At 36.0% G+C, this 10,914-nt stretch overlaps 1 protein-coding gene across 1 annotated transcript; it reads right to left on the bottom strand.

Moving 5' to 3' along the window:
* Positions 1-994: 994 nt before the first annotated feature.
* On the bottom strand, positions 995-6,522 carry LOC112143607 (5-hydroxytryptamine receptor 1B). The gene is made up of 2 exons (XM_024267692.2): positions 6,228-6,522; positions 995-2,338 (listed from the first exon to the last, which is right to left on the bottom strand). The coding sequence occupies exon 2, from the start codon at positions 2,303-2,305 to the stop codon at positions 1,247-1,249; it is 1,059 nt and encodes a 352-aa protein (XP_024123460.1). The 5' UTR covers positions 2,306-2,338; positions 6,228-6,522; the 3' UTR covers positions 995-1,246.
* Between the last annotated feature and the right edge of the window lie 4,392 nt (positions 6,523-10,914).

The following is a 10,914-nucleotide window of genomic DNA, read 5'->3' as shown; positions in this document are numbered from 1 at the left end:
AAATTGACTGGTTAGCACAAGGTCAGCAGGTTCAAGTTCCTACTGGCTTGAACTCAGCCTCTGCTTTTTAAAAAGTTCATGCACATCCTTATAAGTTTAAAACCTCTGACCTTTGCCATAAATTAGTTTTTCTCTTTTGTTGTGTCAAAAATCAATATCAACAAAACCTGTTCAGAATCTGGGATGCACGCTGGTGTAGTGGTTCGCCTTCTCGCCTCAGCCAGAAAGTTTAAATCCTCCCACACTCCAAATATGTACATCATAGGTACATTTGTGAGTCCAAATTGACCCTAGTTGTGAATGTGTGTGGTTGTGTTGTCCTGCAATAACATCAAGCAACTCAACTGTGTCTAGGATAGGCTCCAACACCCCCAAAACTTCAAAAGGAATTGAGCGGATTTAAAAGATAGATGGATGTTGGGAATTGTGTCTTTTCCAAGCAGAAGGGAAACAAAAAAACAATTTGGTGAATGAAAAGAACAAAACAAGGAAAGATTACTACATCCCTTTTTAGGTAAAGTATATTCAAGAGTAATCATTCTGTCAAGAACACATCATTGCTATTGTGACAGAACTATTGAAAATCAGTGTGAAGGTTGGATGAGATGCAGCTGGGCCACATGCCATCTTTGATGAAAGTCGTGTTAAATTGTCAGCACATCGCGGTGTGTTAAACGGCTGTCACCTCTGCTCGTTTTTTCTGTTTTCAACTCTTCCAATCTTTGATAGGAGGATGAAAATAGCAGAATAACAAGCAGACATCTTTGAGATTCTTCACTTTACCTGATGTGGTCCTGGGTTTCGTAGGGAGTGAGGAGTTACCTGCAACTTTGTAAGTGAAATTGTTGCCTCTGGGGCAAAAAAAAGGGATCAGGGATATTTTTTTTTCTAAATTAAAAAAGAGAGATTATATATATATAAGATTTTCTGATTGAAAAACATCAGAAAAGTATCCAAATTTCTGCACCCTAAACAAAAAACAAATATATTTTTAATTTTTTTAATCCTCTTGAACAAATACTCCACAAATCTGACAGGCTGCAGATACTTTACAGAACAAGACAAAATGTGCACTGAGGAAAACAAACAAAACTCTTATCCAAAGCATGTGTTCACAGAAACCTGTTTGTCTTTTTGTTGTGAGAAAGCATGAAATGGAGATAAATTACAGAACATCTCTGAACAGCATTCACTAAAGATGGACAAAACAACTGCGGTAGAAACATGGTTGTTGAAGCTCAGCTTGTCATTGCTCTTCAGTCTTTTGTGTTTTGGTCGTGATGGTGCTTTGTCTGTGACCAGGCATGAGAAGTTTGTGTGCTCGTAGTCTGAACTTCTGGTCTCTCACGCTGTAAATGATAACATTCCAGCAGCTGTTTGTAGCTAAAATCCAGAAGGCGAAAAAGGAAAAGTTGCACCATTCGTTCCCCAGAACGTTCCCGACCACAAAGACGGCGATGGGGGTGAAGGACGCCGTGAAGGCCACAGTGAGGGTCCCGATGGTTTTGGCTGCTTTAATGTCTGAGAAGGTGGGGTTGCTGGTGCTTTGGCATTCCGTCTCCGCCAGGGTTTTTCTGCGTTTGGAGTGCTGCCTGATGCTGGACAGAGAGATGATGTTGATGACGACCGTGCCACCCAGGAGGGTGAAGTCAAACGCGGGAAAGAGGAGGAGGATGTTCCAGGCTTGGGTGGGAAACTCGCCGATGGTGCCTAAAGCGTAGTTACACATCCGGCTGCAGGAGTTGTACTCCAGCGCAATCTCCCTGCTGAAAACCATGGGAGACACCGCCAGGGAGAAGCTCCCCACCCACGAGAGGACGATGAGTATGGTTGTCCTTTTCCGAGTGATGACGGAGTCTTTGTGCAGCGGCCTCAGCACGGCGATGCTCCGCTCGATCGTGAGCAGGAAGATGGTCGTGATGGACACAAAAGTGCACCCAGCAAAAATAGGTCCGATGATGTTGCACGGGTGAAAGCTCACCGACTGGGAATTGTACAGAGTCCACTCCGGTCCGGACTCCGTCACCATGAGATGGATCTCGGCGTAGACGGACAGTGGCACCACGAATATTCCCACCGCCAGGTCAGCCACAGCCAGGGATGCCTTCAGGTAGCCCTGCGGCGTGTGGAAGACTTTAGTCCCGAACACCACCGCCAAAGTCACCAAATTCCCAAACAATGTGGCTAGGATGAGCAGCAGCATGAAAACCACCATGAGGATCTTGTTGGCCAGAGTGCAGCAGCACACGGTGCAGTGTGCCGGCTCAGTCCTGTCCAGCATGCTGGGGGTGTTTGTCTCAATCATTGGGGAGGAGATTCTGACCGCTCACATTGTAACCTTAAATACAAGCAGAAAAACATGTCAGTCATGATCTGTAAAGGAAACGACAGGAAGTTTGCAAATAAATGGAAAAACAGGTGATTTTCATCTTTTGATCGGTGAGCAGGATTATCTGTCAAAAAGATGCGTCATTTCCTGACTTAAATTGTTGAAGGAGAAGCTCACACTGCCTCATGCTTTTCTACACTGCTTTGCCATATTTATAGAACTGTCTCCAAGTTTCATCATGGACTTTCTACATGCATTTTACATCTTACGTTCAGGTCTTCGCTCAACCAACCTTTATTGATACTCATGTTGACACAAAAGCAAAAGCCTTCATGACCAGCTCTGGCCGCAAGGTTGCCAACACTTTTTAATCCACTTTTGACCATGAAGCAACATTACCTTTTATATCTGGTGCATAATCAGGGCCGCATGTGGAAAATTGATCAAAAAAGGCGTAGTTTTTTCACTGCAATTGGGTCTTTACAACAAACTTAAAGCTAAAAAGAACTTTATAATATTTTCGGTACAATTTAGAATTTAATGCAATTTTTTTTCTTTATAAATGAGCAAAAAATGTCCTATTTACTACATTTATCAGAAAAAGTTGTTTGTTTATTCATATTTGGGTTTTCACAACACATTTCAAGCTTTAAATAAATGTTTTAATGTTTTAACAATTATTAGGATTGTATGCCATTTTCTTCACGACTGAGCAAAGAAAACAGTCTTGTTTGAAAAATAGATCATAAGACATAATTGTTTAACTCACACGTGGGTGTTTACAACAAATTCAAATTTATAAATAACCTATTTTTTTTTATTTTAGCAAAAATTTGAGATTTTATGCCTTTTTTCATAAATGAGCACAAAAAAATCCCAAATTTGCTAAATGTTTTTAAAAATGAATGTTTGTTCACTCACATTTGGGTGTTTACAAAAAAAAATTGAAGCTATAAATAACTATTTTAAGAATTTGTTTAGGATTTTGTGCATTTTTTTTCTTCATAAAGAAACATAAAGGAAAGGGTCACTAATTGCAAAATTTAGCAAAAAACATGTATTTGTTTCACTTACATTTAAATTTCAAAGCTATAAATAACTTTACTTTCAAGATTTTAGCAATTATTCAGGATTTTATGCCAAATCTAATAAATAAGCACAAAATATACGTAAAAAAACATATTTTTTGTTTACTCACATTCCAGTGTTTACAACAAAATAAAAGCTATAAATAACTATTTGTATTATATTAACATATATTTAGGATTAAATGCATTTTTCATCGTAAATGAGCACAAAATGGGTGATATTTGCTAAATGTATCTAAAGAAATATGTGTTCCCTAAGTCTTTGATGTTTACAACAATGACTATTTTAATATTTAACCAATTATTAAGGATTTCATGCCTTTTAATTCACAAAGAAGCAAAAAGAAAGGGTCCTTATTTGCTAAATTTACCAAAAAACATGTATTTGTTTCACTTACATTAGAATGTTCACAACACATCTAAAGTTATAAATAACTTTATTTTTAAGATTTTTGCAACTATTTGAGATTTGATGCTTTTTTCATGAATGAGCCCAAAGACAGTAAATGCAAAATGTATAAAAAACATGTTTGTTCACTCAAATTCAGGTCTTTACAACCAATTCAAAGCCATAAATAACTATTTGTAACATTTTAGGAAATATTTAAAAAGGTCATGTTTTTTTCATATAAATGTGCAACAAAAAAGGTTATTTTTTTATTTGCAAAATGCATGAAAAACACATTTATTTAATTTACATGTTGGTGTTAAAAGTAAATTCAAAGATATGAACAGCTTATTTTCAAGATTTTAGCAATTATTTTAGATTTTATGCCATTGTCTTCAAAAATGATCAAAGTAAATGGTCTAATTTGCAAAATGTATACAAAAACATCATATCTGTTTTACTTGCATAAGGGTGTTGACAACAAATTTAAAGCTACAAATAAATGTATTTTTAGGATTTTATTTTGCTCTCTTCATGAATAAGCAAAGAAAGGTGTCTTATTTGCAAAATCTATACAAAAATATCATTTCACTCACATTTGTGTTTACAACAAATGTAAAACTTTAAATTACTATATTTAAGATTTTAGAAATTATTTAACTTGTTTGTCACAAATGAGCACTGAAAATACAAAATAATAATAAAAAAGTAAAGCAAAAGTAAAACATGTTGAAACATTTTTTATAAAGTTGCAAAGGAAATGATTATATAATAGAAAATGGTGTAAAACTGACATTGAAATACTATATAAAACAGTTTTCTGTCAGTTGGTGTCTTAAGTATTAGATGATGTTTTAGAACTATGATTGTTTTGGCTGTTAAATTATGTAAAGAGAATATTTGCTGTCATTTTCCTAGAATATACAAACCACCACTAGAGCATCTTAGGTGATTTCACTCATATTTTTTATAGGGGGTAAGTAGATGACACCCTGCAGTCTGCTGTCAAACATAACAAGATCCCATACATCCAGTCTTTAATTGCACCTCTAATACCTTCATTTTCCTGCTAAAAGGCAGCAACAGATTTCCATTATTCTGTTGTTACCATGATTCCATAAATTGTGGCATTTTTATTAAGCTCTGCCATTACTCTATTCTTTCCTCACATTTATCACTGACCACCTGACCCTGCTCTCTGACTCCCACATCCTCCCACTCACCTCTTTCTCAAATGTCTTTCACCTTCAGGTTAACTATCTTTTTTTCCCCTATTTGCCAAAGTGTCACCAGGGACACAGCTGAAAGTGCACACGGCATATTAACAAGCACAGCTAAACTCCTGGTCGGGGGACCTGTGGTTCTGTCTTTGCCCCCTGCTGTCATATTCAAGGGAAAAGAGCCACCAAAGGATCTTTATCTATTTGGCTTTTTTATTCGTTCACCTTTGCTGCTCCAAGGGAATTTTTTTGTTGCTCTTTTTTGTGGTAAATGCATAAAAAGTGTTGATAACTGGTGAACTTTGGAGAAAAGATAAAAGCTGATGGATCAGAAAACAAAATGCCAAACTGAAAAAAAATAATAGTGATTGTGACAATAAGAGTTACATAATATATAGCCATGGATTCATGATTACTCTTATAGGCTTAAAAAAACATTTATTCTTGTAAAATATCTCAGATTGCATTCTGATGGATTAGTGGAGCTTTACTGTGAAAGGAAAGTTTTACCCCCAGAGAATGGATGGATGGAGAGATGGATGGGTGGATGGAGGGATGGATGGATCCCCCTAATTCCAGCTCCAGGAGTAGTGACGTCATAATCCAGCAGGACAATAACAACAAAAGCTGTAGTAGTAAACAAAACAAAACCCAGCTGATGCTTTTTAATCCTCTCCATCCAGTGCACGTCTTTTTTTTTTAACCAAATAGGTAAATGTTTCAAATATTTCACTCATATTCATCTAAAAAAGTAATAAAATGTTTAATAAATTCTGTTAAAAACTAAATTTTTCTTAAAAATTATCCACTGGTGTGGAGTGTGGCAAACGCGCGCGCACTGCCGGATTTTTTTTAGGAAAAACGCAAATTCAAGTCGTCACAATGTGTCGCATTTAATGCAATAAAAAATATTGGTCTGGCTCAGAAAATGTAGAAAAAGAGAGGAGTCAGCTGTAGGCGACCTTGTCATTACTTGTTCTGTCCATTCAGCTTAAGCTGTCATATCCTGAAGCTCCCTTTCCTTCACTGTACATCCATCCAAAGCGCGCAGCCATGCAGAACATTCCGCGCGTCCAGCCAATAATAGCTTGAATTCAAAAAGAAAGCTAAGCAAAAAACCCTTTACGAGACCCACAAAAACCTTAAACGTGTTCACTCAGACATTAAAAACATTTTTTTTTTGTTATTCCAACTCTACTCACTTTTAATTTGGAATCCAAGATGCCACAAGAGACCAGCAGCGTGTAAAGTTGCATGTTTCCAACTGGAAATCCACGGGATCAAACTTCCCCACGAGCTTTTTTTCTTTCTTAATCCCAGGATGCACGTGAAGCTTTTGGAAAAGGATGGACGCGATGCGCCAGGCGCTGAGCTGCGCTCTGCTCCGCGCGCCGCTCTGCGGGCGCAGTTAAGTGTCTCCTCCGCTGGTTTCTCCATTGGCTGAAGATGCTGATGATGACAGAGGGAGCCCACCGCCCACTCCTGCCGCCCGCTGCACTCACAGTCAGGGGGGGGCTGGAGGGGGAGGGGGGAGTATTTCCATTAACGCGCGCGCGCTGGCCTACAGGTGATTTTTCATCATTAACCCAGAAGCTTCATATCAAACTGAGAGCTTTAACGTTCATTGATTTCTCATTTAAGACCAGAGCTCAAATAAGCTGTCCACTGCTGGCTGTTTTACAGCCTGGAAATTAGACCTGAGGAAGAAGGTTCCTGAGGTTGAAGTTTCATTGATTTCTGTGTGAGGCTGGGTTGGTTATCCTGCTGTTTCCCACTGAACTCCGATTTTGCAAACCCCTTTTTCTTATTCCTTGTGATCAAGTCAAGCGATGCAAAACATCTTTATTAATATCACAATCTATTCAAGTTCCTAAACAAAATAGAAGAAGCATCAGAGAAGTGTGTATTATTCAAAATATATTGATAGACGTGTAAATGACAGTAACTTTCCTGATTTGATTTTGGTTTGTTTAAAGTGATTTTGACAGTAAAAACAAATAAAAAAGGGGATAAGCATGTATCAAATTTATTTAAAATAATAATTCCTACATTGATTAGAAAGAAAAAAAAATAAAAGCAAATGATCCTAATCATGAATCGACACATTTGCATTTATACATTGAATCCAGTAAAAAATTGTCAAATTGTTTTACTAAATCCTTAAAAGGAAGCAAGCTTGTGTCTGTATAAAAGCTGCTATTTTGATGGAATCAAAATAGCAGCTTTTCTATATTAAAAAAAAAGTTGAGTGTTTTTTACTCACCATAAAGACGATTGAAATGAGTTGGCAGCAGGTCTTTTATGACCTAAATCCTAATGCGTCTGTAAAGGCAACATTTGCCATTTTTTAACTTGAGAAAGGGTTATCAAAGAGTTTAAAGGGTGATATTTATTTAGTTGTTTAGTTTCAGTAGAAACTGTGAAACTCCGTCCTGCAGGCTGAGGAGGAGTAACCATCTGGCTCTTTGCTTTGCAACACTTTCAAAATTCCAGCATCTGTGATGGTATGGGGGGTGCATTAACTCACAGGGCATGGCTAACATGCACATCTGTGAGAGACATGAACCATGACCTGTGAAACATGTGATATATATCCTCACAGATCCATAGGATAACCAAAGGGAGATCCAGGAGATGATTTAAAAAGTCTAAACCTTATTTCTGTCCACCTCATAGTTAATTTGGTAATTTGAGTTTATTTTTGGTCCTTTAATTGACAAAATGTTTTCTACTGGGATCTTCGTTAGACTGAGTCACATTTGTGGGAACCGAAGCCATAAGATCATAATGAAACCTGGTTAATGGGAGGAGTCTGCAGAGCCCCCGAGCACCAGAGGTTAGCTTTATTCTTGGGCCTTGTTAATTAATTTGCTCTGTGAAAACCCCATTACACACAGACGACAGCAGGGCCTCCTTTGACAGAAAATACTCATGCAAAAACAATCCAATCAATAGATCTTTACAGGGGGTCATGAGATTTTTTTAAAGTCTTTATTGGACTAAAAATGCAACTGAAGAGGCAACTAAAAAGTTAAACCTGTTGCATAGTCATAGAATCGTTACTTAAGCTGCAAAAAATGGAAGAACAGGATAAATCTGAGCTAAAGTTGCATGTATTTATTACAAAAAATAATAACACAACACCACCTTATGTTAATTTTTGCTTAAAATAAGATCAAATGCAGAAAGAGGCCACCTATGCATAGGAAAAATAAGACAAATTATTAAGGCCAGTTTACAAACATTTTTTTTAATTACAAATTTAAATCTAGTATATTTACAAAAAAAAGTCCTAACTGTTAAACTACGAGAATAAGCTAAATTTATGACTTTTCTGCTAAATTTACACGAAAAATACTTGTAATATTAAATTTTTTTTGGGTGGCCCTAATACTCCATCGTAAAAAAGGACACTAATCTTAAGAATACAAATTAATTTAACAAAAAATCTTAAATTGACGGGAAAAATAAGCTAAAAAAAAGCTAACTGTTCTACTTAAAGTTGAATGTTAAACAACCCAATAGTTCTTAGCGGGGTTTTTTTGTGCCTTATTTTAGTTTATTCTGATTACAGTATCAAAAAAATGCATGTATTAAGTGGAAATGAATCATTTTAGAACCATATGTGAGCAAATTAGAATCTTAGTACAAGTTGGCCCATCTTTATAAGTCCTCATAAAATCGGAAACTGGCACTTATTCTGAGGACATAAATTTAAATATTCAATCTTTGTACTTGTTTGTTGACAATGTATTCCAATTTAATTTGTCAACATGTACTAAACTTTATAACATCTGAAAAATTGAACTGAAAATTAGTGATTTTTTTTTTAGACTTAAATCAAGTCACAAGGATTTTGACTCATTAATAAGTTTCTTATTTCTAAATCCTAGCTTTTATTGAAACAAAACAATTCTGAACTGGTTTGAATATAGAAAGAATCCATGCAGGTGATATACCTTGAATTCAATCTTTGCAAATATATCAAATGGTTTGCAGAAAAAAAAATACGATCATTTGATGAAGTGGACTCTAGTCCATCATATTACATAATAGTTGGGCTTCACGTTCGTTTTTTTGTCCTGACTCGTCTAAACAGCCTTTAGTGATTTTGCGTTTCAGGAAGCAGCAGAAACCCTCTGACACAGCCATCTGCACAGAAGCATGACCACCTGTGTGCTGCAGTGATATCATCTATCCGCATCTCTCTAGCTCCAGTGGACACAGCAGAACAAAAGCGTAATCTGGTGTTTCTCTGTGTCTGGTCGGTAATCCTTAATCCAGCGGTCACAGCGGGAGGCTTCAGCCCGATGCTTCTGATCACAGCCATGGGGGGTTTGCTTTAGGAGCTTCTCGTGAAAACTGCCAGCTGCTTCATTTTTAATGTCTTTGCACTGATCTGGATTATCCTTAAGAGCTAAACTGTATGTAAATTAGTGATTTTTTTCTTTTTAGTTTGATTCAAATCTCAGTAATTTTTTTGAAGGAAGAGATTTGAAAAAGATGGAAATAAATTTCCAGTTTTTCTCATTTAATTTAAGTTATTTAGAATGTTATTAATGCCACTGATTGTTTTTATTTCTTTAGTTTACGCACAAAAAATAAATAAAAAGAAGCTCTCAACTGGTGAGAAAGAACATAATTTTACCCGATTTTTCCAGTTCAGTCTCCTTAGCTTTACTTAAAATAATTAAAAAGAAGCAAAAAAGGCAAAACTAATGATTTTTAAAGGAGATCCTGTTCTTATGGTGCATTGTGTGCTTGTGATATCTGCAATTCTTCAAATTCCTGCAACCATCAGGACATTGACTCAACAATGCAAATAGAAGAAGAAGCTCAGATGATTTTTAAGCCAAATGAAATGAGTTGAGCTCAAAGGATTATAGTTACAAGTCAGTGTCTGAAAACATGTAGCTGAGAGATCACACAGCTGAAGATGCAGTTAAAAACCTAAACATTTTCGTCATGTGTTCTTGATCTTATTCTTGTTATGCGACGAACACACGTTCAAGAACGCTCTGAACGGGAGTTCAGTTTTGAATACACGAGTCTGTCACCACCTGTTAGAGGGTGTAAGAAAATATCGATTCAGTGAAATATCGTGATATTTTGGTTGGTGATACTTGTATCGATATAAAATGCAGCCAAGATGACGCTTAATTATTTATGTATGAGCAAAAATGTAGTTAAGCGTCTTTCTCTACCATACATATGAAATGGTTGAGACACATTTAATCTTAATGAGTTTTTTTCTGATGCTTAAAAATGTTTAGTTCTGAAAATCAGACAAAGTTCTGAGAATTAAAAAATATGTATTTTACTATTTGATTTATGTGAAGGGAGCATAGATATTCAGATAAAGTTTCTACTAGATCATCATCTAAACAAACATCATCTGAACTTTTGCAAAGATGGATGAGCATATTTCGCATTAAAAAAAAACAAAAACAACTTGTGTTTAAAAACTTGCGTAGAGATACATAAATGCAGGAGTTTTGAACACCAAAAACCAAAATATGTTTGTTTTTACCTAAACTTCTGTTTGGAAGCAGTCACTTGAACACGCGTTGCAGAAAACAAATGGTGGTTCTGACTTCTCTGCAATTTTTGCAATTAAGTTATTTTTTTTTTTTTTTTACATTGCAGTCAATTCTAAACTTTGAGGAAAAAAACTACAAATTGTCGACATTTTCTTGCTCGGTTTACCTCTAACTCTTTGCTTTTTGTGTAGAAAAAGTGTTGACGTTGTCATGGCAATGTAACATGAGCTAATTGCGACTAAAAGTTGGTATATTACCAATAAATCAAACACTAACCATAAGTAAAGGCAGTTTTTTTTATTTTTTATGAACTATTAAGGATTCATCTCACTATTTCATGAGAATAAAG

Source organism: Oryzias melastigma, linkage group LG16 (assembly GCF_002922805.2).
Source record: "Oryzias melastigma strain HK-1 linkage group LG16, ASM292280v2, whole genome shotgun sequence".
Lineage (NCBI taxonomy): Eukaryota > Metazoa > Chordata > Actinopteri > Beloniformes > Adrianichthyidae > Oryzias > Oryzias melastigma.
This window is presented reverse-complemented; position numbering and strand designations above follow the sequence as displayed.